Source organism: Micropterus salmoides, unplaced genomic scaffold (assembly GCF_014851395.1).
Source record: "Micropterus salmoides isolate LMB-PRFRI ecotype aquatic unplaced genomic scaffold, ASM1485139v1 Ms_hic_scaffold_3, whole genome shotgun sequence".
NCBI classification, from domain to species: Eukaryota; Metazoa; Chordata; class Actinopteri; order Centrarchiformes; family Centrarchidae; genus Micropterus; species Micropterus salmoides.
The window spans coordinates 34,047,505-34,075,451 of NW_024042261.1; the positions used below are offsets into that span (position 1 = coordinate 34,047,505).

General features: G+C 41.4%; 1 protein-coding gene across 2 annotated transcripts; it reads right to left on the reverse strand.

Moving 5' to 3' along the window:
• LOC119883496 (tyrosine-protein kinase receptor UFO) lies at positions 1-27,793 on the reverse strand. 2 transcript variants are annotated; one of them, XM_038694171.1, is made up of 20 exons: positions 27,193-27,792; positions 23,881-24,091; positions 23,311-23,411; positions 23,022-23,204; positions 19,648-19,728; positions 19,393-19,508; positions 16,996-17,191; positions 12,218-12,357; positions 11,963-12,107; positions 11,548-11,565; positions 10,826-10,955; positions 10,481-10,572; positions 8,354-8,449; positions 7,875-7,952; positions 7,289-7,381; positions 6,750-6,871; positions 6,047-6,156; positions 5,444-5,603; positions 3,436-3,572; positions 1-3,049 (listed from the first exon to the last, which is right to left on the reverse strand). In XM_038694171.1, exons 1-20 carry the CDS (start codon positions 27,353-27,355, stop codon positions 2,590-2,592), a joined length of 2,832 nt encoding a protein of 943 aa, XP_038550099.1. In that variant the 5' UTR covers positions 27,356-27,792; the 3' UTR covers positions 1-2,589. The 2 variants fall into 2 exon arrangements, with proteins under 2 accessions (XP_038550099.1, XP_038550100.1); XM_038694172.1 differs by lacking the exon at positions 11,548-11,565 and having other exon boundaries at positions 2,590-3,049; positions 27,193-27,793.
• Positions 27,794-27,947: the final 154 nt, after the last annotated feature.

A 27,947-nucleotide genomic window follows, 5' to 3' on the forward strand; every position in this document is an offset into this window, starting at 1 on the left:
TCAGGAAGAGTGATCATTCATGAACACATTTATTTATTATACAAAATACTGTAGATACTGTAAAAAAATGTTTACAAGTCATGACAGTGATAATATAAAGGCAATTATAGTTTAGTCCTCTCCCACTTCAATACACCAGGATACTCATAATCCACATACACATCAAAATACAGGCTCACTGAAGGCACTGAAGATCAAGTAGTGAAATTCTGAAATTTAAGGCTGAACTGACTAAAGTCATGAAGAATGAGATTCCCTTTTTTGCTGGAATCCACTTGGAAGATAGTGTGTTTTTGCCCCCTCTTTTTGTCAAAGGCCAAAATGTTCCAAACCCACTGGTTGGTATAATACAGAATGTGTATCTGTATTGAAATTGGTATGTAAAAGTATGTACAGACCAAATTAGAACAGTGCCTCAGTCTCAGCACCATGCTCTGTAGTTCACAAACAATGTAGGACTACCACTCACAGAGTATACAGTACCAAACGTATTAAAGAAATGCATTCTTTATCTTAACAAGGAATTTCATTAACACACCAGGTATAACATATCCTTGTATCCTGTTTCATATGTAAGTACCTTTGATGTATACAACTGAGAGACACAGTGTCTCATTTAAACAAACATTCTCCCAAAATGTGTGTTGGAATATGGTCCATATATATATATATATATATAAAAATAAGTGCATGCATGATGCAAAGTTGCAGCTGGTGGAAGCAGAGGCTTGGATGACCACACTTCCATTTGGTTTTCAGCTGCTGCTTTCTGTCTTCTCTTCTTCGACGCTACCGGTAACAGACTATTTACAGTGCTAAACCTCGAAACAAAAATATCCCAGAATAAGCGAGTGGCAGGATGATGTCAGATGACAGTCATGTTTCCCACTCTCCCAGTCTTTGCTCATTTACGGAAAACACTCATGGAGTTTAAAGCCCTACCATGCTTTTTACAGGCTTTGTTCTCTGCCTTTATGAATAATGCAAGTTGTTACATGTGAAGTGATTTCATGAGAGGCAACTACAGGATTACTGAATGTCCAGAAAGTAATTAAAACACAAAATGAAAAAGCATGAAAGATATACAAATTACAAAACAAACATACATAGATATAAAACATTAGTGCAAAGTTGTAGAAATACAAAAATCAGCATTAAACAAATCCAAAATGTGTAATAACACTGTGCTTGAGCCAAAAGCAAAGGTGAGGAGCTTAGCCAACCATTTGCCTTGGATAACTCCATCATGTCCGTACCTATACTCAGTCCATCCATCTGCCTCTGATTATTTGTACCCTCTTGATTTGACCGGTACCTATGTCCCTGTTGAACAGTCTCAGGTTCCTGAGTTGTGACAAAGATGTGTAGACTTGTTGAATCAGGACTTGCACAGGTGTCGCACCTGTCAGTGAGGAAAGAGTTACCTTGTGTCAACTGTAAATGGCTCACGGTGCTTAATGCACAGCAGTACAACCCCTATAGAGGATGCAGGGGTTGTTAGAACGCTACATTAGGCTATCATACAAACTGCTGTAGGTTCTGATTAAGATGGAGGTTCCTCACTCATACAGCTTTATGCAAAAGTCTCTAAAGCCTACAGTGGAATATTATTTTCTTTGCAAATTTTGGTTATCTCTCTTAATTCTTCAGTTTTAAAATTCATATTTCATTCTGTTGTTATTGGGTAAAACTCTTCTAACTTCAGGTATGGTGAACTTTAGTTGGAGGATTACATGATTTTCTGTGGGGAGAGAAAATTCTACCATACTTGAAGTTATGACACCTGTCAAAAACCACAGCTCAAAATAGGAAATTTATGGTACTCAAGCAAAAGAAAATGCTCAACAAAACCAATGTTTGTGATTTTAGCCCAAAACTCATAAATCTGCATCAATATAACCTTAAAGCAGCCAGTTATCTTCACCCGATCATATGTTACACTGATACTTCTTTCCCACAAATCCTCAAGTTATTTTTGCGCTGAGTTACACAGGAGCAGGGATCAGATGGGTGAGGTTTCTCCATCAGAGGAACAGTCTCCTCAGCTGGTGTGAGTCCTCCATGTTAGCGCTTACTCATTGGAAAGTTTAAGCACCTGAGTTTGTTTGGTTATAGATTCAGTCTGGCAGTGTCTAGGCTGGTTTCACAGAGACATTTGATTTAGCTTAATCATGTGAGGGAGATCACTCTGTTGTATACAGGTAGTTGGTATTTTATTGCTATAGCAACTGGGAATTCCTTTCTCTGATTGTGCTGCAGTGTATGTGGACAACATGTGCTCTAAACCTGTTCACCCACTGTCTATCGTTAGTGTGTTCCACCTGCTACACTAATCACACATGAACTTTTACACTCACTTGGAAATGTGGTCATTTAAAAAAAAGGGAGGGTTGACAATGGAAATAATCCCAATCCTTCGATTCCTTGGAATGTCTTCGAGTGTGTGTGTGTTTTTTTGTGTGCAAAATTTGTATATAGGGACACATTAGGTTTTTTGTGGTCAGTAGCAAGAGGCTGGATCTCATTCTTGGACTAGGGTGAAAGGATGGCACACTTTGGTAGTCTTGTCATTTTTTAAGAGTGAAACCATCACTGCCAGGGCATTTTCCTGGACTGTTCCCTGTCCTCCAGCAGTTCAACAGTTGGGGTGGGAGCTGGGGTGGGGTTGGGAGTCGAGTGGCACGATGGCTGTAGAGGCAGTGTGGCTGTGGAGGACGACACTGGCATATCCAGGCTCTCCAGCGAGTCAGAGAGGGCTCGGTTGGTCTCGTGTTGGGGACAGAGGACATAGCGGTTAGGTTGGTGGACTTCCACTGTGGTCACAGAGTCCAGGCCCTTCAGGCAGAGAGGGGACGGCAACCCAATGGGGTCACGGCCACCTACAGCTCCAAGCTCCATCGAGGATTCATCCATATTGACGTACAAGATCTCGTCAGGATCCTGAGAATCTGGCAGATCTTCAAGGGCCTTTTCCAGCTCACAGCGCAGGGACTCGAACGATGGGCGATCCTTTGGGCTCAGTAGCCAGCATGAGAACATCAGGGCATAGCTGGAGACGATGAAGAAAAGTTAATTGTATACTCCATTATACAGGTTCTATAGTTGCCTTATAACTTCCTAGAAATTAACATATTTCATGTGTAATTTCTTAGGACATTTTCTGGACTGGAGAATAAATGTAGTGCAATTGGCACACTTCCTATTAATTAACTGCAATTCATTTCAAGCTTAGCCAATAAAGTTTTTTTCCTCAAAAAATGTTCCGATAATAAATTTACTTGAATACACAATAGACTAGAACTGTTTTAGCCTCAATAGCCTTGTGGGGAAAAAAGGTACTTCTAATCTAATCAGGGGGCAAAAGATTTCCAAGGTACTTTATCATCAGTTGAGTGTTTTTTGTGAGGAATGTGCAGTGAAGGAGTCAACACTCACATGCAGTCCAGACAGTCTGGAGGTTGTTTGAGACGATTTCCTTGTCTCAAGTAATCGTAAATCTCACTGTTTTCTACCCCAGGGTATGGAGTCTGGCCCCGTGTGGCAATCTCCCACATGGTGACTCCAAATGACCACTAAGAGTGAGACAGAGAGGGAAGAAAGGAGTAGGAAATAGTAAAGACAGAGAGAAATGGGAAGGGTTAAGGAGTTTTGAATTCATTCAGGTTATATACACACACACACACACACACACTACTCAAACATGAAACTGCACTGGTCAAACATTAGCTAAAGAAATAACACAGCCATGTTTGTCTGGACATTCTACTTTATGCACAACCTACAAAGGAATGTACATCCTTTTTTACACTTTCACATGTGCATGGAAACCAGGGCCCCTAAAACATTCAGTGAGGGAAAAAATTTTTTAATCCCCTGCTGATTTTGTACGTTTGCCCACTGACAAAGAAATAATCTGTCTATAATTTTAATGGTAGGTTTATTTGAACAACAAAAGAAATCAGAAAAATGCATATCAAAATGATTAATGAGCGAAATAAGTATTTGACCCCTCTGCAAAACATGACTTAGTACTTGGTGGCAAAAACCATTGTTGGAAATCACAGAGGTCAGACGTTTTTTGTAGTTGGCCACCAGGTTAGCACACATCTCAAGAGGGATGTTATCCCACTCCTCTTTGCAGATCTTCTCCAAATCATTAAGGTTTTGAGGCTGACGTTTGGCAACTCGAACCTTCAGCTTCCTCCACAAATTGGGATTAAGGTCTGGAGACTGGCAAGGCCACTCCAGGACCTTAATGTGCTTCTTTCTGAGCCATTCCGTTGTTGCCTTGGCCGTGTGTTTTGGGTCATTTTCATGCTGGAATAGCCATCCACGACCCATTTTCAATGCCCTGGCTGAGGGAAGGAGGTTCTCACCCAAGATTTGATGGTACATGGCTCCGTCCATTGTCCCTTTGATGCGGTGAAGTTGTCCTGTCCCCTAAACAGACAAACACCCCCAAACCACAATGTTTCCACCTCCATGTTTGACGGTGGGGATGGTGTTTTTGGGGTCATAGGCAGCATTCCTCCTTCTCCAAACACGGTGAGTTGAGTTGATGCCAAAGAGCTCGATTTTAGCCCCAGACCGAGGGAGATTGACAGTTCTTTTGTGTTTCTTCCATTTGTGAATAATTGCACCAACTGTTGTCACCTTCTCACCAAGCTGCTTGGCGATGGTCTTGCAGCCCATTCCAGTCTTGTGTAGGTCTACAATCTTGTCCCTGACATCCTTGGAGAGCTCTTTGGTCTTGGCCATGGTGGAGAGTTTGGAATCTGATTGATTGATTGCTTATGTGGACAAGTGTCTTTTATAGAGGTAACAAACATGATTAGGAGTACTCCCTTTAAGAGCGTGCTACTAATCTCAGCTCATTGCCTGTATAAAAGACACCTGGGGGGGCAGAAATCTTTCTGATTACAAATACTTATTCACTTATTAAAATGCAAATCAATTTATAACATACTCCTGCTGCATTTACTTCTCCACTGTTCATCAATATCCTCAATAGTTTCTAAACACTCCAAAATACAGCTGAAATACATTGCTTTTATTGGGTGCTGTCACTCTCCTTAAAGCTCCAAAACCATGACTTAAAGTAGTGTATTTTGAGATATATTGGTGAAATGAGGATTGATTAAAAAACACTGAGCGTACAGATGGCCAATAGAGTAGTGCATTATGCTGCAGTGTGCTTTAAGATGATTCTATAGAGGTTTTGATTGTTTCTTCTGGGAAATTTATCGCCACTAAAATAATCTATTGTAACTTTTAGAAACACATTTCAAGTCCTTCCAAGTTTTTTGATACTCAAAAGGCAGATTAGGGGAAAAGTACGACTTTAACCTCGAGCGTAATTTAACAGATTCCTGATCCACAATGGGATTATTACAAGCACACACACACACACACACTGACACAAAAACATAATAGTTGAACTAACCACATCACTCTTGGTGGTGTAGACACGATCAGCCAAGCTTTCAATAGCGATCCATTTGACAGGCATCTTTGAGATCCGCCCCTGCCTGTAGTAGTCTCCATTGTAGATCTTCTTGGAGAGGCCAAAGTCAGCCACACATACATTCATGTTTTCATTCAGCCTGAGGCAGAGGAAACAGAGTGTTACAGTGCTGTATTTTTGGAAAACGGGCATTCAGGCAGTGCTGAAAAAGTATTAACAGTACTTTTGATACCTTATACTTCTACTCTATTTCAGATTTTGAACTTTCTTATTCCACTACATTTACTTGAAAGCTATAGTTAGCAGTATTTTATGAGTATCATCTCATAAAATATGATGCAAGTTATATTATTATGAATTTAGTTAAATGCCCATTTGAGAGTGGCATGCCTTTCCTGTATCATATGTTTTGGGCTTCCCCTCTCAAAAATGTTGCTTTAAGAACATCCTCTTGGTCTACTTTCAGTTATTTTTAAGATCTTCTCCAACCCTTGCATGCAGGACAAAAATGGAAAGAGAAAGAACAAGTGATAACACATAAAGGAACCGAGAGTAAAAAGTGGAAGCAGAGATTGTGCTTACATGCAGTTGCGAGCGGCAAGGTCTCTGTGGATGAAGTTCTTGCTGCTGAGGTACTCCATTCCTCGGGCAATATCAGTCATAAACTTTACCAGCATTTGAGAGGGGAGGTACTGCAGGACAGTACAAAGAGGTTTTAGTCACACATCCACCACAGCTGCCATTTCTTTTCTGCACAGTAGAGGGCACTAGGGCCCATCTCTTTGAGGACTTGTGATCAGCACTGAACTGATCCCTGCTTCAGATACTAACAGCCTTCCCCCTGTGGGAAGGATAGGCTTCAACACCACTATGTTTTTGAATGTTTGCTGAACTCATGAATGTTTCAACATTCTGTAAGAATCTTGTTTTGATTAGGCTTGTGTTTCTTAACCCAGCTCTTCAGGGACTTACTGCGTATGGCACTTCTCAATTCCAAAAAAACATCTCATCCATTAAAAAGTAAAACTGCAGATAGCAACGGCAGACACATATCTTGTGTTATAATGATCTCAGAGTGTACGTGCTGCCAAAAAGCGGTGGATGGGGACTCTCTGTAACAAATACATTACGTCTATGTTGACCTTTGGATCCCATTTTGCCGGCAGAAATTCATGTGAACTTCTAAACTAAGAACCCATTAAGCTATGTGTGTGTATGCTTGTGACTGCCTGTCTGTGCACGTTTGAGTTGCTGACTGTGCTTTATTATTTGTAATCGGACTAACCACAGGACAATCTCCCAGCCTCGAGTATAGCAGATAGCTGTGCAGGTCTCCATGTTTCATATAGGGCAGGATGACCACAGGGGAGGGGTAACCTTCACTCTCCACAGTCTGCAGACACACACCTGTGAAAACACCACAGCTAAGTATTATACACAAAGACTACATGTTCTATACATATAGAAATTAACACAATCTCAAAACAGCTGTCTTGAGCAGTTCTCATTTACTATTAGTTAGTAAATAGCAGATAGCTATTGTTTCATATGTCCAGATTTTGAGATATTCATCTTGAAGATTTCTGTCTCTAACCCATGGACCTCTAGTCTTTCCCTGTTACTCTTGAGAATCTACAGAAAATGCTGTAAATTTGAATTCCTTTGGTGGAAAGCAGTTTCAATCACAACAATTCATAGTGAAGTTTGTGGAGTGTCCTAATGAACTTCAACAGTATTTTTATAAAGACACATTGCTGTTCTGTAATTTTTGTCATTTTCATTAGGTGACCCTTGACATGCCGAGCAGTATGAATTCTGACTCACCTAGAAGCCTCATGACATTGGGGTGGTCAAACTCTTTCATGCAGGCAGCCTCACGCAGAAAATCTTCCATCTCTGAGCGGGTACAGATGGCAACTGGAGAGGAGATGGTGCAGAGGTAAGCCCATGTTGTTTTGTATAGCTCATGGCACATGCTGCCAGGCTGAGAGGTTGCCAAGGTAAGAAATAAACTTTTACTTCAGAGGGTGTTTTGGCTCCCAAATGTATTAAACCAAAGACTAATACATGTTAGCAGTTTTTACCACTAAGGTTGTTTTAACACAGCTTAAAACTGGCAGAAAGCTCAAATAAGAGGATGGTACTGTTTTCAGTCCCTAAAAATGCATCCCCCCGCCCAACTTTGGAGTTTTTACACAATTGTCTTTACTTTGGCACCACGGTTTATGTGGGGTCAACTTTTTTCTTCTGCCAATATTTTCTACAAGCTGCGTCTGTTTTCTGATCAAAAACTGAAATTGTTGCCCCCATGTTAATTTCTGACCCGGAGGGCTGTCTATCAAATGGCCTGTGTTCCCAAGATGAAGGGATTCATTGTGGTGATTGCTGAGTACTTTTACTGTCTACTCACTCTTCATAGTCTTGACAGCAACTTTGAGAGCAGACTCCTCCTGAGTCAGCAGCCCTTCCATCACAGAGCCAAACTCCCCTGAAGAAAGAAATTAAATCACAATCAGATCTCTGTTTAGATGTAATTTTAGATGCATCAGCATTAAATATCCTATTAAACAGTAAAGAATGGTTAGTCTCCTGACTTTACAGAATACATGGTTTTGAGGTTATTACATTGTAAACTGTAACTCTAAACCTGGGGTCAAAACATGTAACATGCAACTGGAGAAAAGTGGAAAGCAAGCATTGGTGCTATGGCAGATAAGTCCTCACTATGCACTATGTAGCAACCCTGATATAAAAGTGTTTACAAATGCATTTCTAACCCTGCTGTTTGTCAAGCACTCTCTGTTCTGAGACTGTACATAGTAACTCCACAGTGTCCCAGAAATTAGACTGACACATATCTAAAAAAACAAAAACAAAACAGAGCTTTACCTTCTCCCAGGGTCTTTCCCAGGGTTAGTTTATGTCTATCCACCATCACATCTTGGAGCTTTTCCTTCAGCTCGTCGCTGATGCCCAGGCTGTTCACTAAGGAAGAAAAATAAGGAATTTTAATGGTGTTTGGGGCCCAAGCCCTTTAATGAATAACACAGAAGAGAGAGAAAAACAGCCACATTGTAAAACCACAATGCACAACACTAAGCCAAAAGCATAGTGTTAATAAACACTGCCAGTTTAAAAACAATTGGTAAAACCCACCAAAATAAAATGTTAATTGAATCTTTTTAGTTTTCATCTTGTTATTGCAAATAAAGGTAACACTATGTTATTTGAATTTGTACTAATGTAATAAATAATTCTGTGTCTATTGTTCCAAAAATACTTAAAACACTACTATTCTAAGTGTCATTTAATCTTATAAAAATATTAAAATTTAACAACAAAAATTAAACAAAAATGTAATTGAACCTGAACAAAAACTACCAAACTCAGAAAACTAAATCTTACATGCAGCTGAAAATAGAGTCATAAACTATACAAAAATAAAAACTAATTCAGAATCCTAAACTACAATGGAGTCCACTGTGCAGAGATATCAGACATAGAGTCTCTCCCTCCTCTCAGATAATTTTTCAGGTGTCAGACTGTGATCATGCAAGTGACCAGGTGGGGAGGTCAGAGGATTTAAGCTGGTTTAAATATCCCTGACTCCCTTCAGCCACCTGGCTGTCATCGAGCTGTATGGTGGTGAGCAGACAGTGCTACAGACATTAGGGCTGTTTTCACATCTGGGCCAAGATATGACAAGCCAATGACATGCTCAGAGATCCCCCTCCAGCTGCTGCTACACTATCAATCTGCCACGCGTTGGACAACAATGTGCTCAGTCCACAGGCATGTTCCAACACATAGCCGATGCATGCAATAACAGGAGCCCAAGAGTTCGACTTTGTCCTGAGAATTGGCCAAAATTACTGGTCAACATCAGCAGCACGAATTCTGCCCAAATACCCCAAATCTAACCCCTTTCTTTATTCCCAGTGCACTCTCCCCTATTCACTCAGAGTACACATTATCGCCACATCTCTTTCTCTTGGCTAGTCTCATTTTACTCACTGAATATATTTGTTTTCTTTTTTTTCCTCTACAGTTTTTCGATTCCCCTTCCTCTTTGTGCCTGTGGTAAGCTGAGACTTTTTTTTTGTATGAGGTTGACACAAATATTGTGCCAGAGACAATGTCAGGGCTTGAACGTTTGCCAGCTGTGTGAATTTTGAATCCATATTCTGTGTTTTACAGGTGTTTATATGTCTGAGGACTCACAGGGACTGCTGGCTGGTGATAGTACACAAACCACTGCTTTTTATTCAACCAGCACAAGGTTGTTGCTCTACTTGGATGAGACTTGAAACTCCCACTTTACTCCCCAACGGTGAAATTACTCCAGATAGAGCAGTCAAGCAACACCTCATCTGTTGTTACAGGTTGCTTAAGTTAGAAATCTAATTTACAGGAGGGGTACGTCAAGTCGCTCTCTCCCTGAAGTAATTGTATCCCCTTTCCCACATCTTCAACCTCTCCAATGTATTATTATCTTGATTTCACCTTCTCTCTCACCTCCTTCTTCTGCTCTGTCAGTAAAATGCAAAATGAAATCAGTCAAAGTCAATAATTCTGCCGTTCACACCTGACTGTACATGGCATAACTTCATGAATAGATTTGTTGCACAATAAGTGTTATTATTAATTCATTATATAAATTAAGTGGCAAAGTGTTGTGGTGGATTATGTCAGCTTATTGAACACTCCAAGGCTGTTTTCACAACTGTTTGTGTTCCTGCCTTTGATCAACCAAACAAGCTATTCTTTACTTGAAATGTGGAGATTAGAACAGTCATTTTGTATCATAACAGCCAAAGATTTCCTTCAGTTGAACTGTTGGATCCAGGCCCAGGGCATGAGAGGATTATGCCACTTTTTAGTTTAGCTATCTTTCCTGGGGACAGAGACAGGTTTGGGCATGCTTAGAGACTTTTCTCTTACTGCTGTAGGGATGTAAGGTGCAATATCAAGTGTCATCTTTCTGGGTAACATGCAGGGGCAGAGAGGGAAACTCACATGTTGCCTCTGTAGTCCTGCGGCTGTATGTGCGGCGAGCGCGGTACCTGACAACCAGCTCTCCGCTCTCCATCATCGGTTCAAATGCCTCTCTGTGAATGCATTCACAACACCATTAGAGGTAATTCTGCAGATGTGTAAACATAGCTGAAGCATGGCATTGCTCCAAGAATGACTGTTTTCGGTTTTCAAAACAGATATCTTCTATGTACAAATGTTTGAGTATGGATGCAGGAGTGAGGCAACTAGGTCAAAGAACTGAAAAAAAGACAAGAAGCTTTTTGGTTTGGCACAGCTATTGAGCTCCTCCCTACTACCCATGAGGACCACTAACAGCCTACGCACCCAAAGCGAGTCTCCTTGCGCCGCAGCTTGGCCACGTAAACAGCCATGAGCACAGCTATGGACACAGCGCCGGCAATGGCCATCACCACATACCACCAGTGCCAGGAAAAGGCTTCGGGTGATGATGAACCTGAGAGGAGAGGGACTGTTAAGGTGAAGTAAATCTGAGCTAAATCAGAACATTTCTCTCTAAAAATATGCTCCTTTTTTGTTATTCTGAAAACATCTACTTTGAGTTCTTGCTGTCCAAACATTCTCCCAGCCTCCCCTGCAACTGCTGTTCACTCACAACATCCACCCACTGTTTTCAACTTTCCTCCCATTTACACTAATCCTCCCCCAACTTTCCCTGCCTCTTTTTATCTGCCATTCTTGTTGTTTGAATTGTCTGTCTGGCTCTATTAGACTAAGCAAACAGAGATGCTGCACTGTTCCTGTCTGTTATAAATATTTATGATGCGTCTTCTCATTCACCCCACACCCCTCTTCCCCTTTTCTGTCTCTCTGAGACCCTGTCTTCTCTTTTTTCTCTTCCTTCCTTATTTCTGAGATTCATGGGAAGGGACTTTCATGCTAATGGAGGAACCCACTGGCTGAGAATAAGAAACTGAGAGAACACAATGAGCCCTCTACCACTGTCACCGTGTCATTAAATACCATTTTGAGAGGTCATAGAAGAGCCTGTTTGTAAGTGTATATGTCCAAAGCTGGTCATTACACACCTCTAATTTCCTCCATTTCTGTGAGAGTAAAAAAAAAAAAAAACAGAGCTCATGTCAATATTTTGTATTTAAGGAGAAAAACAACATATTTTGTTTGGTAAAACCTAAAATGATCAGAATCAGCTTTATTGCCAAGTAGGTTTATGCATGGAATTTGTTTAGGTGCTTGATTAAGATAGAGGAAGTATTGCAACATGTTAATCCATGTAGAAGTTACATAAAATCTTCTTTTAAAAATGTATTAAGATCATTATAAAATACTACTGAAATTATGAGCTAAAATCAAACTATTGCTTACGAAATGATGCAGCTTCAGATAAAAAAAGGAATCTTAAATAATCTATACCAGCGATCATTCATGTAACACAATATGTTATAATTTTCTTTGGTCGTTTTGACACTTCATGTGACTCACCAGGAGCAATAAGTGTCAGAGTCTGTGTGGGGGTCCAGGGTCCTTGCCCTCCACCTGTATAGGCACACACTCGAAAAGACACATTGGACAGGGGTACAGACAGATTGATTGACAGGTCAGTGTCCAGTCCAGTATCGACAACAAGCTGTCAACAAAGAAAAGAGTGGGACAATCAGTGCCAAACAGAGTGAATATTTTCTTTCCATCACATGTTTTTGTTGTGTTTTGTTGTGAATGTATGTTTCCCACACTGACCTGCTGTGTGGCAGGTGTGCTGTACTCCACCATGTAGCCCTGCAGTTCTCCATTCAGCTTTCCTGGAGGACCCTCCCACGTCATCAGCACCTCGGTCCCATTTAGCACTGCGGTCACGTTAACAGGTGGGTGTTCTGGCACTGAAAGACAAAACACAACAGAACTTGAAGGCATTCCACTTCTCACACAGTTACATCGAGTTTTACTTGTAGAATTGTTGTAAGGTTAGGTAAGCATGTAGCTCAGGGTGTGGCAGTGTACGTGCCAAAAGACTTTGGGTATGAGTGAGGAGTCGGCAGTGCTGTGACTGTGGCCGCGGTGGCCAGCGGGCTTGGGTTTAGCCAGGCGTGTGTTGTTTTGACAGCCTGGAGCCTCTAGGGTGTGGATAACTACAACAGCTGGAAGGAGAATATGTTAGAGAATGTGGGGAAGTCAGCTTTATTAGGACAAAAAAGGCACAGACAGGGGCGATTAGCTGAGTTAAGAAGCCTGTGTGCTCTTTCTGTCTCAGCACGGCAGGCCGAACCCTGGTGGACACATGCTGAGGACTGTATCTCCCTCCTTCATGCTGTCCCCCCTCTTCTGTCCATCCCTGTTTATTCTCTCGCCTGCCCTTTTCTTTTCTGGCTCTCAAAGAGCAAAAAAAGGCTGCTGGCAGCAGAAATACCCAGTGGAGAAACAACCTGAAGCACATGCTAGAAATAGTATGAGGAATTTGTGTGTGTGTGTGTATGTGTGTGAGTGATTGATGCCTTGTATAGAACAGAAATCCAAGAACCTTTTCACCTTTTCGTAAGAAGACGACGCTGCTTATTTCCTTTGTAACGGTTTCAGTTAACGCTCTCTTTGTCTTTGCTTCTCACTCTCTCTGCAGGCTTACTAAGTCACACAAACTAACTGGACACAAACACACACACACACACACACACACACACACACACACACACACACACACATTCACCAAGTGAGTGTGGCTTTGGGAAACATGGCCCAGCCTATGCATGATGTTATCAGGAAGCGTTTGGACTGTGATTGTTTCCACATGTGGTCCCTGTTCTGCCTGCCAGCGGCAGCAAAAACAACCTCCAAGTCAGGTTCGTTCCAGCAGCTCGTCTCCACCTATGATCTGTCTGTCTCTATCTCTCTCTGCTTCCTTCTCCATCTTTAACTTGCCAATACCACTCCTTTTCTCTCTTTGTCCTCTCCTCTTCATGTCTTTCTCTCTCCCTGCCTTCCATCCAACATGATTCCATCTCTTTTCTTGCCATGTTTTCTTCTCCCTCACTGCCCTCCCTGTGGTAATGCCTCTCTCTTTTTTTGTCACGGAGCTATGAGTTCAAGAAAACAGAGATGTTAATTGTTGACGTAAAACTCATTGAAGGAGAAAAAAACCTTTTTCCCTTGAGAACACTTTAGTTTCAAGCTATAGGTAGTTTAGGTAGTTTAACTACCTATAACTACAGAGGAAGAAAATGCCTCATGTTGTTCCTTTGTCCTTTGGCACATTCAAGCAGCCCTGTATTGGCAAGAGGCTGAGAAACAAACACTTTTGAGCCACAATTAGTTTACAACAGCAGAGGTTAACATCTGTATCCATGGCAGACTACTGTTTCACATCCTGTTGCGTACTGCTATTGAAGAAGCAGTGTCGGAAAACCATGCTTGACATCATTCAAACACTGGCAGCGCTCCCCTTCAAGGCAACAGTATTCCTCTGTTCTGTATGCTTCATCTCCTCCTCTCAGTCTGGTTAGTCTCTACGTGGGTCAACACATGGATGGAAAGGGGTCATCCTTAAGCCAAAAATGTACTCATAACCCTGGGATCTGGAGTCTGTTCTCCATAGATGAAAACAAACTCAGCACTACACAGGAAACGTGTTTCCCAGATCAGTCAGCGCACAAATGTTAGTGTCATCAAAAATGTCAACTTTTAAAGATATTGCAATTTTTATGGTGGAGCAGACTGTTGTCTGTCTTTAGTAAGGGGAGTCCTTTAATGCTTGTGGTTGCTTTTTTTACTGGAAGTAGTATTTAACAGGATTAAATGTGACGTATGTGTTTTGTACCTCGTCATCATGACTAACTCCCATAGGACGGTAAGTTTGGCTTCATTTTAGGGGTACAGAGACATATGATATGATGTAACAAAAAAGTAGAGGGAGTGCACAATGATACTTTTGTGTTGCCACACCCAGTCTTAGTTCATTCATTCATGTTTGATTTTTGGAAAGATGCATTTCTGGAGGCATTTTTGGAAGTGAAAGGAAAATGCATTTAGAGAAAGGATTTGTAAAACATAATCTCTTTGCAGCTTCGGCGGGTGACAGGGGACGTCTCGCTTCCTCTCCCATTGACCAGAACCCCCCCCCCCCCATCTGTCCTGTCATCCTCCGGGGAAAATAGTGGGCTTTGGGAAAATAGCAAATTGAGTGTTTTCTCAAAGCGCCCCCCTTCCCTTGTTTCCCTGCACTTCTATCCATTCCTTGACTACTCCCACCAATAACCCTTTTTTTCTTATTTTCCCACAGTGGCTAGTTGTGTTTCTGGAAAGAGAAATCACAGGTCATCTGAGGTCCAGAGAAGGGGGAGAATTTACAGATGAAGGAGTGAAGTTAAAAGGCTGGATTCAGAAAAAAAACTTGTTCAACTTGATTGATGCAGGAAATAAATTCCTCAGTGGCTGTTTGTAGTATTTGAGGTAGGAAAAGACTGCAACAAAATGAGAGCAAATTAGCCAAGTCTAACTTGGGAATTGAGGGTGGATATGAGAACAAAAAAGAGTTGGCAGGAGAAGAGTCTGTAATGAAGTGAAAAACATAAGAATTAAGGAGGAGACAGAGGAGCAGCAAACGGGGATGTCGGTGCCAGGATGACACATGTAAGAGATAGTGCAGCACATATCTGTTCAATTTATTAATTATAAACAAATGGAGCAGAAAGAAACTCAAGAAAGAAAGATTTCAGGCTCAACAATAGAGCCTGATGGAAATTCTGTCATAGTCTTCACCACTGAATCTAAAGAGAAAGATATGGAAAATATGTCCGGGCTGTGAGCAGTCTACCTCTCCCCTTCATTCTCTCACTCCCATTGACCTTCAATGCCCCCTGAAATATTGTGGACCACCAGCTAAATCTTATCCTCTGGGTTTTTTTCATTCTCTCACTCATCTGGACAAGTGCAGAGAGATCTATCAGAGCACAAATGAAACAAAATTGTCCAAAGGAAATTATATCATTTGGCAACTCAGAGGATTTTTCCACTGAAACAAAACAAAGATGACTATAATTTTGCTATAATAAAGAACTGAAACTTAAAATCCGGACAGTAGCCAGCTTATCTCAAAACCACTTTCTCCATTACAGTAACCTTTCAAGGAGTGCTACTTCTCCCTTTTTCAATTTATGAGAAATGCTGGGTTGAAGTATTTTCAGATTATAAGCAGCTTCCATTATGGAAAGCCCCCATCATCTCTCCTGTGGCATATCACCCCTCTTAGTATACACTGTTTCCATTCCTATTCATCCAGGGATAGAGACAGCATGAGCTGGCATGGAAAATCCCACCTCACTTTAAACTCAAACACACAGCAGCCTAGCATTACAGTTTGGACAGAGCGTTGCGATCCTAACTGAAGCCTTTCAGGAGAATTTAACGTCCCCCCTCCCTCCCTCTCCGTTTCCACCAATGCTGTCCCTTCAATACCAGTCAGCCTTCTACCTCAAGAGTTTACATTTGAAACTGGGTTTGCAGAGGTAAAGTAACTTGTGTCTGGTATTCTTCATAAACACAGACACAGACTGTGCCCCCAGAAGTTAAAGGGGCACAGGAAGGAGCATTATTACTGTGCACAGTGCTCTGTAACTTGATTCTCTGAATCCTTGTTATCATACATTATGTTCCCAATAACTCTCGACACACTTTGAATCAAACTGAAAAGCAGGGGCCACTTTTAGGAGCCTAGATTATAAGAGCTTGCATTCTAGGCAAGATAGAAAACAAACAAACAGACAGCCCAAGGCAGAAGAGATCATTGGATCATAACTACGGTATAAGATTAAAATGCCAAATACTCAGCCATTAACCACTGCCTGAGCAAAAAATAAAACTGTTTATATCAGATCTGTAGACCTAAGACTCAAGTTACTTGTGTCACAATTTTAACCTAGCAAAATCCTGGAACAATGACTAAAAACTCAAGAAAGCAACAGACAGGCCTTGCAAAGCCATAATCTTTAATATTTAATGATTAGCCCTTTCATTGAAGAAACTTGTCTTAGCTACTGCATGTAAAGAAAAACACTAACATGGCTTTGAAATGCAAGTGTTCAAATTCTGTATCATTCCAATTGGCAGCATTTAGTCAGCTAAAAGATTTGCAATTTGCCTAGGAAGACTTGTGACTTGACTAGGACTTGCCCTAAGGTACTTCACCTGAGATTTTAACAATACTTAAGACAATTGGCTTATTTTTAGCAGTAAAAATACATTTATATTACAAACTGGGTATTTATGTGCAAATGTGCAATACAAACTTATTTCTTCATAGTTCAATAAAATGATCTTTGGTACAGACAAAAACACCCTACAAAGTGTCTCAATCGATCTATCTGCACCTGTCCTGCACTTGTTACAGTACACAACAGCAATGGGAGGAGACTTGGACTTTAATCAGTAGCCAGCCAGCCTTGACCTTGGCACACTTCAGAGGAGGTGATCCCATGCGCACACACATCCAGGATGAAAAAACCCCCCATCTCTTCACTTGGATGACTTACCTCCTTCTTTGGTGCGTATCTCTACCCAGGGCGACCAGTCAGATGTGCCCTGGCTGCTGTGACAGGCCACCCTGAAAGCATAGAGGCTGTGGGGCTCCAGGTTCCCGATGATGTGCGTGGCTGGTGGGATGTTCACGTTCTGGTTGTGGATCATCTTATCTGGGCCTCCTGTGAAGGACTCTCCTGAATGCCTGGCCTAGAACATTCAGATAACAAATTTAAAATTATTATAGCTTCTACCAGCCTTTACACTTGATTTCAGATGTGTGACAAGATTTGGTGGGTAATCTGTATTGCTTTATGACGCAAACAGGAAGAGGACGCTGTTTTTTCAGTGCCAATGGATCTAAAGCCAAAGTTTTTGGCAATGGCATACAATAGATGAGTTAATGAAAGCATCTCTTTCAACATGTTCATAATTTAAAGTGAAGCCAAAGAAAAAGCTTAAATTATAGTAACAAAAACAAGTGCAGAGCAACAGCAGAGAGCGATTAGAATTAAGGTTGTTTCTCAATATGCGTTCTTCCGTACTTACACTTGCTGTTTTGAGCGCATAAGATTGTTGACACTGACAATTATGGCAAAATGCAGTGCGCTACCCTGTTGAAATTCCTGCACTACGCAAGTCAGTACATAGTGTTCCCAGTGTACTATGTGAAAGTGTACTAATGGAAGTATCCGAATTGAGACACAGCAGTATTTTTTGCGTTAGAAAGCAACTGGATTATTATGGGAAATGTAGTCTTAATTAACACTAATCTAGGAAAGTTTGTCTTTTACTATTTAACTAAACTTGTGGGTTGGATTTGGTCTGCTGGAAGAGAAATAATAATAAATGACACAGTTTTTAAATGATTAAAATTGATTTATGTTCATACAATGATATTTCAGTATGCTCATGTCAAGACTAGAAACAAACTTCCTGTTTCTGCAATCAAAAATATTTTCTAATATTATTTTTCCCTGTATGTACAATAACTGACAGTATTGGGTATGAGGTTTTGTGGGAGAGATGTCTGGATGAGTCTGTGCATAAAGGTGCTGGGGGGTGGTCATTAATTGTAAATTGCCAAAAACAGTGTAAAACCTGCATTGCAGTTTTGAACGTAAACAAATCTCAGTAAGGTGCACTGAAAGCAGAACCCATCAACAAAAAAATCAGAAACCTGCTGTCTCTGCAAACTCTCTGTGGTAAACAAATTTAAAGAGGAACACAGGGCAGGAAAAATGCTTCATTTCAGCAATCTTAAAACCACATTAAAGTTACTGGTCTGGACCATTGCTGCATTGCTCATTATCAAGCGGCTCCTGCAGGCTTCAGGCTGCACTTCACAGGGCAGGCTTTACAGTAAGAGCTGAGAACTTAATAATGACCAAATGAGCAGCCACACCAACATATTAGGTGTGTGTAAACAGCAGATGCTGTTAGCTAGGTTGGGGATGGCATGAATTAGCTAGTGTGATTCCAGGGAATATTAAGTTGTATGAATGAGGAATACATGAATGTGTGTGAGTGTGTGATAGAGAGAGAGAATGAGTCATTCCTGACTCGATGAATCACCATCCAGCCTGTACACAACCGTGTTTAATCTAATTGTACACCTCAGCCCTGAGTCACACTTCAGCATGCATTCCCCATCTGTGTCTCAGACCCACAATACCTGCTGTCACTGCCTTTTCCTGTTTTCTGTAACTGACTTTCTCTCTTTCTTTCTTTTGTTCATTCATTCTTTCTTTCTTTCTTTCTTTCTTTTCTGTCTTTCTTTTTTATGCTTCCTTTGTGGAGCACAGGAATATTTTTCTGCTTTTTACACTGAAGCCTCTTTCATGTTTCTCTTCGCCACACAATGGACCATTAAATTTAGATTTTTGCCCCATTCTGCTGAAGCCGGCCCCTCGCCTTGTTCCCCTGTGAGGGTGAAGGGGTGAGGGAGGGCTGAGGGGAGGGGGCAAGAATAGCAAGAGGTATGAGGGGCAGCTTTATTAGAACCAGACGTTTTGGGGTGGTTCTGCTCCGTTTTCCAGGAGAAAATGCTCCTCCTCCCAGTCATGAGCTGTAATAGCCACAGAGCAGGATAGTGGCAGAGAGTCACTGACAGAGAGAGAGAGGGAGTGGTGCTACATAAGATTAGTCCAGGAGGCCACTTTCCCAGAGTGAAACCTGATCTAGTGGTACTAGTATAAAGCAGGGAGGGGTAGAGGATGAGTTAAGAGACGAAAAGAAAAGTAAGCTCTCTTTTCTTTAAAATTAGGCTTACATGAGGTAAGGCCCTGGTCCCACAAATAGGGGGAGGGTGATGTATTTGTTTTACATGCAGGTCAAACAGTTGTGGAGGCTTTTCCAAGCTAGTTTTCCCAGCTAGTTGTGGTATTCACATTTATCTCCTGTTGTCTCACCTGAACAGTGCAGCGGATTATTGGGTAGTCCCCTCCAAAACCAGCCTGCCATGATAAGCGGAGACTGGTCTGGTTGAACTCCACAGCTCTCAGATTCTGAGGCTGGGACGGGAGAACTAAAGAAAGAGAGAAAGACCCAAAAATAAATAGAGATATAACAACAACAAACTATGTAATTAACAATTTTAACTGGAAAATTTTATCCAGAATGAATGAAGAGGGCTGATGTTTATGCTTCCACAGTGTGACACCTACCAGTGATGGTACCAGATCCAGAGGTGGCCACACCTTTGTCGTTATGGGCCTCGCAAGAAAAGGTGCTTGTCCTGTTCAAACCTGGGCAGAAAAATTAAATAACATGCACATCTGAAGTGGGAACATCCAGGGTCTTTTGAAACCTTGCTCAGCATGCTGAGTTGCACATAATGCTGACGTGAGAAACACTTTGACAGTTCATACTAAAGTGAGAATAGTATGAGGGTAATAGTTTCCTTAAGGCAGTGTGATCTCTCAGTCAACAGTAATTAGTATGGGGGTTAGCATGTGCTTGTTGATGCGAGAGTACCATTTTGAGATAATAAACATAATTTTGGCAAGTAATTACTGTAGGTCTACTGTAGCACAGACTCTTGTCTGGCAGGAATGATGCAAACTTGCCTTGGACCAATCTGTGTCAAGAATCTTTCTGTCACATTTCATCAAAAACAGACTAGCAGTCACAGGCTTTTAAAGGTAAAGAATTTGTCCAGTAAAGTCTCTGCAACCCCTCCATCCAACACCACCTTATTCTGTTAAATATGGTATCAGTGTGTCTTATCACGCTCTATTTTAAACCGTTCACATTTGATTACAGTGCTCCTGTCTCCTGAGCTGGGTACAAACATGCTTTCAACAAAGTAAGATTTAATCAATCTTTATAAAATAAACTTATTCTTAAGAATCTCTAACCTACATAGTTTAAGACTGCCAAATTGTGGTTTTTCATGTCTGCAACCTGATGGTGAAAAAGAAATTGAAGTTGAATTTTTTTTGCAGAGAAGGCTTTTCGAACAAAGCGCATGGCCGAGTTGAGGTCTAGGTGTAAAAGGCTGAGCTGCTGCCTTCAAGAGGCTGGGGCTCCTCTGAAGGGGCCAAAACACTGTGACACACACTGACATTCAACAGAGAATGAGTCCTCTCACAAAGTGACTCATAGCATGCTCACACACTCAAATCATTCCACAACACAAGACAGGCTTACACACACACACTGAAACATGTGACTTTCAAGTTTTATCACTGTTATCTAACACCCTAACATTGTCAATAAGCCACAAACTGAGACTCAGAATCACGCAATGTGTTGCTCCGCGCCGACGGCACCAAGCCTCCATTGTGTTGTGGCCGGAAAAAGAACAGGGGGTACGATCCTCGCTGGGTGAAGCAAAGGGTTGTGAGAGAGGAAAAGGAGGGAGGGAGGAGTGAGGGATGACCACTGGCTGTGTGTGTGAATGAACTGCTCATCAGGCTGTCTCGAAATTGCGCCACTCACCCTTCTGTCTCTTTCCTTCCCTATCAGCAAACCGCAAAACAACAATCCCCGGCCAGCTGAGAATGTCATAATCGGTCACTCGGAAGAACTCTTGAGCTCATGAGACAGTATTGACCAACAGTGTTAATGTCAGCTGGGAATAATAGCCCTGGTGCTTCTTTCCTTGGCTGACATGTACAGTGCATTGCTGTGCTTTTCATAGATTTGTACAGAATATTGGATTTAAGGCTATTAATACTTTCATTATTGATTATTCTAATTATTTTTTGATTCATTTAAGAAACTGTACAATGTTACAAAGTAGTGAAATATACCCATCACCATACCCAAATGCAAAGATTTAAAAGTAAGTAAATCTGAAAACAGTGAATGTTTCTGCATTTTTACTAGATAAAAGATTTAGACATTTGAGCTCTTATTGGATTTTAAATGAAACAATGCCAATGAGGAAGTGCTGACGTTCATCTTTAGAGAATTTGAATCAACATTTCGTGAACAGTACTGAAACTGTAGCTTTTTTTTATATACATACAGCATTCCAAGTATCTGCTGATGTCTACATTACATAATAATAAGACTTAAGGACATAATAAGACTTAACTGAAGTTGTGTTAACTTACTAAAACTGGTGGAGAATGCATAAAAAGAGCCATCAGAATGGAAACTACCTGAAACTTGAACTTGATGTGTTGCCCTTGATTCCTTAATGGCTAGAATGAACTTCAAACCATTTCTCTTTACGGGCATATTACATTTTTATTTTTTTTTATTCTGTTTGTCTTGGTTTGAACTTGTGGTCTGCCAGAGCAGCTGTCCATTCCAGAGACGTGAATGTAGCTTACCGTCAAAGGGATCCTGGTCAGCACCAGCCAGCCCACTCTGATGAGTCAAGTCAGTTTCTTAAACTGGCCGCTATTGCCTGCTCCTCCCTCCTTCCATCTGACTCAGCCTGCTCTGCCTGTCGCCTACTGGACTTAACACAGGCCAGCTATCTGGCAGGCAGCTGTGGTTTGCATTCAAGCAGCAACAGAACCCTTTCTCTCCCTCTTTCTTTTATCTCAGTATGCGCTCTGCCCATCTATTTTCCTTCCACTAATAGGTCCTCTTGTGCCTGCTGCTCTGCCTTTACCCATCAACCACACAACCACAAGGCATGTCCTGAATGTATCCACTGGCGCTGTGCCAGCCAGCCAGCTCTCTCTGGGGAGGGTGGTTATTTGGTGGTTTTGTTTAAGCCATGGAGGGGGGGATTTAGAACGCTTTGAAACTACAGAAGACACTTGTAATGTAGCTTTTGAAGCAATACATCAGTTTAAATATATTACATTAAAATCAGTGCTTTTTAAATCGTCATTTAAAAACTTGGGGCTTTTTTTGCTGACAGTGACTTCTTTTTGACTGATGTAGTGCTGAAATGAGTAGCTGATGAATCGATAAAGCAGAAATCAATCATTTCAATGATTGATTAATTGTTTAACTCTTATCATGCAAAAATGCCATTTTTTGGTTCTAGCTTTTCAAATGTGAGGATTTGCTGTTTCAAAAGCTAATGTGGTTCCCAACCCAATGATGTATAACAAGATTTTATTGGAATATCATTTTTCAAATCATCCACTCAATTTTAGAAAAGATTTGTACACTTTAAAACATTTACGCATTATAACAGACTTGACGCTACTTCTCTCTCTGCGGTGAATCTGCATCACCCTTTATTATCAATTGATGGTTTTAAAATGCCTTGTTTTAGGCCATGCTGCAACCCCCTCAGCATCCCTGCTCTCCATGCTAATACACCTTGAGTGAAATACGTAATTATTTTAAAAGTGGGTGAATTATTCAATTCTTGCATGTTAATCTGGGACCCTTTCGAAGGCACGAACACCGCTAACTGAAACAATTTGAAAATGTCACCTTATGCTCTGTCAACATGGAATGGGCATTTTTTAGTACTATTTTACTGATTACTAAACATTGGGCTGAATCAGTGCAATGTGAGAGCCCTTGAGGAGTTGATGTAGGATGTATATTTTAATGGGTCTGACTAAGCTGTCTACACGGGGCCTTGACTGCATAGATAATAGAGAGTGAAAGATGATACCTGCGAGGTTGAGTGTGGAGGGTGACAGGGCCACCGGGTCTGTCAGCGAATTGAGAGGAGCACCATCCTGAAGCCAGATGACACTGACTGGCTCTGGAGGTCCGTGGGCCACACATCTCAGGCTCAGGGATACGTTGGCCACTACAGACATGTGCTCAGGCTCCACAGAGAAATGAGGAAGGCCTGAGACAAAATTAGCTGAATCAGGGTCTCGACTTGCTTAACGATCCAAATTAATCTGCAGCACTCAGAGTAGTAGCTATCGTCAGGAAGCTGAAGATGAACTCACCCTCCAGCTGAATGCTCCCCTCCTCAGAAAAGGTCTGGTGGCTTTCTGATAGAACAGCACATCGATAGGAGCCCATGTCAGGAAGCTGGACCTTCTCAATACTGTTATGTGTATAAACGGGTATTATTTGACAGGTTTCATAAAGATCAAGCAGTGGCAAACCAAAGTGATTAAGCAAGTAGATGGAGGCAAAAAGATGCACAAACCCTGATTATTTTCCTTCTAAATTTTGCCATCCAATCATACCAGGATAAAATACATTGAGCTACAGCGAGGCACATGGGATTTTGCTTGCGTTATATAATTTCTTTCAGACTTAATTTTGAAGTGATTAATAGTGGCTGGAAGTCAACATGATGATGTAATCCAGCAACTTTACTGGTTAAGCTAGGTGAAAGGATAAAGGTGGAGGAACAGGAAATAAATAAGAAGAATAGAAATTCACAATCAGATCCATGACTGACATTTTTAGGCCAGGTGTGGCTGCTTTTCAACAGACAAACCTTTATCAATTAAGCCTTGACATGGCAAAAGCAGCTAGAAAGTGTCACAGAGAAAAATGCTGCCTACCTGAGTGTGCTCATGATTGTCCAACTGTTGCTGCCAGTGTGAACTTGGAACTGGTTGGTATCTGCGTATTGAAGTGGCACACCGTCCCTCAGCCAAAGCACATCAGGGGGGTCCTCTTCCTCTCCCCCTGTACCCTTTAGGGTGCAGTGCATTGTAACAGGTTTGCCCAGTGAAGAGATGACAGTAGTGGGACTCCGCTCAAACTCCATATCTTTGATTAAGAGAGGGAAGAAGCGGGATTAGGGGTTTGTTTTCCTGTTGGCTATTAATTAAACCTTACATACAGTACACCTTTATAACATGATAAATGTTTTCACAGCCAAAAAACCAAAACCTTATTTTACAACAATGGGGAAACTATTTGATAAATTACTAATCTAACTTTTATTATGATTCATTACTAATTAACTAATGATTATCTTAATTATTAAACACTATATTGATAGTTTTACCATTACCCAATAATCATGTATCTATGAAAAGTAGTAGTAGTAACTGAAATATATTCAATTTCTAGTTATAGAAAAAAAGAAACTGCCTCACCACTAAAATCTTAATTTGTGCTTGTTCTGAGAAATGTTAATGTATCCTGGAAAGTCTTGATTTTGAGATATGATAACAGAAGGTGAACCCAGAGTCCAGTTATCTTGTGTCCTCTAGTGACAGAGGGGCTGACCTGAGAGAAGGACAGAGCTGATAGTGGGACAAAGGCTACTTGTTAGAGGACTGCTGCTCTCGCTGGTCCCTCAGTGTCAGAGCACAGAGAGCTTCACACAAACACTAAACATTTTCAGAGTTTCTCGCAGACACCAATAAAAGGCCTGCAGGTCGTCTGGCAAGATGTCTGTGAATCTGTTCAACATCCCAAAAACTTAAATGAAATACGATGAGTATGAACTGGTTCTGCTTTTTCTCATTGTAAGGCATTCAGCAGAAATGAGTGGTATTCCTGATAATGCTGAGGGCAAGGCATGCATGCTGTTTCAAAGATAAAAGAATGGTCATAGCCTTGAACTCTAAATTTTAAAAGGACACATACATGTGATGGAAATGGATCTCTCCTACAGGAATCCATTTCTTTCTTCTACAGCATAAAATGCTTAGCATCCACAGAGCAGAAAAAAGCATCGCACACCTTGCCTTGATAGAATAGATAACAATATAAGAATGTGCAGACTTGGCTTGTGTTCTTGAATTTTAACACAAGAATAAATCACACATGTTTTGGTGATACCTGTTCAAGATTTTCTCAAGCTTGTCAACCCGCCCTCCTAGTCAGTTTCATGGCCAACCTTCAACCTCTTACCCCTTCCCTGGGACCCCAGAGAACTCCACTGCAACCCATCTCACGCAAACACACATAAACACACATAATTCCGCTTCTGAAAACAGACCTGCAATGTAAAAAGTACACTTTGGCAGCACTTATTTTACTCATAAGTAGAACATGCTCTTGATTCTGTAAATGTGTAATCCACACACACACACACACACACACACAACCTAGCATTCAAAAAGCTTGTTCTGGGAGTGTGCAATAAATGAAGGGGCCCACTGAGTCTCTGCTTCACCGCTTCTCTGTCTCTGTGTGCTTTTTGGCGTTAAAAGTCATTACTCCCTTTATTTTTAAGCTTGGCTGAGCCCTTTCAAGAATCTGCGTGGCCATGACTTTGTTTTTTTCCAGTGCCATATTGAACAAAAACAACCCTGCTTTCTTCCTCTTTCTTAAGAGCTGCATTCATATAATAATAAGCTTGTAAACCTTTTATGAGAATGTCGAGGTAGACAGAGAGAGCAGGCCATACTGTGTGTGTGTGTGGCCTGTCTCCAATGATTCATTTGTGCTTAACTACTCCATCTTCTCCCTTTTGTCCCCTGAATTCCCTCGATGCCCCACACTTTTTTTCACGATCTCTCTCTTTTCACCCCATCTCTACTCCTACTCTCTCTCTCTGCTCAGATGCTAAATGTCAGTGGACACGGACATACCAAAAATACCCGACACAGTCTGAGCATTTATCCTCCTCTCACTCCCTCCTTTATGTTTCTGGCTATTTAATGCTACATAACTCAGCCCCTCCATTCACTGCTGCGCCTTTGCCCTTTTCTCATTTAGCCTCCTTTTCATGCCATTCTTTGGATTCATCGCTACACATTTTGCCACCTCCCCTCCGAACTCTTTCTCTTCCACTCTTGCCCCCTTACCCCATCCATCATTTCACTGCTTGAGTCTGAGTCAGACCGGTTCTGACTCACAAACCAAAGCATTCCTCATCCCTCACTCCACCACAGCCATCCCTACATCCAAATAGGAACTGAGACATCAGGAAAAATTCTCTTTGAAACCATCAGTCTAAGCTTATAAATCACAGCGGTGTCTAGTAATCTCTGTGCATCCCGGTCATTCATCTGCTGAGGGCAGAGATACAGCTCCCAGAGAGACAGCGTGGGCATGACAGGTGGAGGCCCCCTTAGGGACTCCTTGTTATCATCCACTGGTTACAGTATAGCAGATGACTGTTTGATGTTAAAGCAGATAAGGATTTCTGAATGATGGTTGGCACGGTTCCTTCACTTGTGGTCCTGATGTAAAATGACCTGATATGTACACAATTTTCTAAAAGGGTCTGGTTTCCACCCTTCAATAGAGCAAAACAGCAGATTTGTCACACTGTTGCTCTGCTATGCTTGTAAAGTGACTTTCTATCATGTTATGATTCTCTCACTTCCAAGCAGGATTTATTTTTATCCCTTTCCCTGCATGGACTACATCTCTCAAAATTCCTCAGTATACCAGTATACCAAAATGCCAGGAATGGTGGGAATCCTGGTCTGGATACCTGGTTTGGATGAGTTCCCAAGAAGAATAAAGATTTTGCAGAAGGGTTTATGTTGGACCTGACCTCAAAAACATTTTAATACCAGTCAAGAAAAACAGCTCTGCATAACAAACCCTCCTCCCTCACCTTTTACCTGCTGTCAATAAATCATCAGCAAAATATAAGTCACTTTCAGAAGTAAAATCTTCAGTCTGACTGAACCAGTCCAACTTATGTTTCATTTGTTTTCTTTGATCACCTTGTTTTAAAAGGCTTTTTTTATGAGTGTAATGAATTCCTTCATGTTGGCCAGATGTTGAACACACTTACAGCTGTGGTTGCACTCGCCACCCCAAAGCAAATTGATTTAATAAGTCAGAAGGCTGACTGGGTTAATTGCTCGTTACGATGTTATTCCTCGCACTGAAGTTGACAAACAACCGTCAGCTAGTATACAAGCTGCTGCCGCTGCTCAGAGGAAATTAAACCTTACCTGTCAGTGTGCCGGCGCTTACTGGCCTCCAAGTAGAAAAAATGACGGTGAGGATCAACAAAGACCACATAGACGGGCTCATGTTTTTTCTTGAGAGGAGATCACCCCTGAAAGTGTGCTTTATGAGAAGAGCAGTCATCTTGGAAACATCGCCGAACTCCATCACCGCATCTCAGTAGCTCAAAGATCCAAAGTTGTGCGCTGAAAAAAGTTTCGTTGTGAATCTGGCAATTGCTGAAAATGTGTTTTATCCACAAAGCGGATCCCGTAGTTTCAGTTCCCTTTTTAAGGAGACAGAGTGTGTAAAAAATCAGCGTTAAACAAAGTATTGCTTTCCCCCTAAAGCTGTCGTTTTGGTTGATCCCAATACTGCACCAAACTTTTAGGCTACCCAAAAAGCGCACTGCAAAAGGCACTCCAAACTTTATGGCCGCTGATTAAGCTTTTGATGAAGTTGTCCAACGCCAATCTATTTCTAGCAACCGAGGGAGTATTTTGAAACCAATGTTTCTTGCAGTCTGTCGTCCAACTTCTCTCTCCTGCCCACCGGTTCCCTCAGACTCTCTCAGACATTCCCCTCTTTCTCTTCCCTCTCTCCCCCTTCAAACAGGATTCGAATTCCTCAACTCAAGTTCTTTCCACCCTCCTCCTCCTCCTGAGTCTCCCTCCTTTTCTCAGAGGATGTGAGAAACCCTGCGGCATGCTGATTGTCTCAACACAATCCCCCATTCGCTTTTTAATTACATACGGACCCC

Excerpts from the sequence above, each read along its gene's own strand:
- LOC119883496 (XM_038694171.1), bottom strand. The coding sequence starts at position 27,355 with ATGGAGTTCGGCGATGTTTCCAAGATGACTGCTCTTCTCATAAAGCAC. Across the intron at positions 23,412-23,880 it reads ACAATCATGAGCACACTCAG|TATTGAGAAGGTCCAGCTTC; the intron begins GTAGGCAGCATT and ends TACACATAACAG. Across the intron at positions 19,729-23,021 it reads CTCCACACTCAACCTCGCAG|GTTTGAACAGGACAAGCACC; the intron begins GTATCATCTTTC and ends TTTTCTGCCCAG.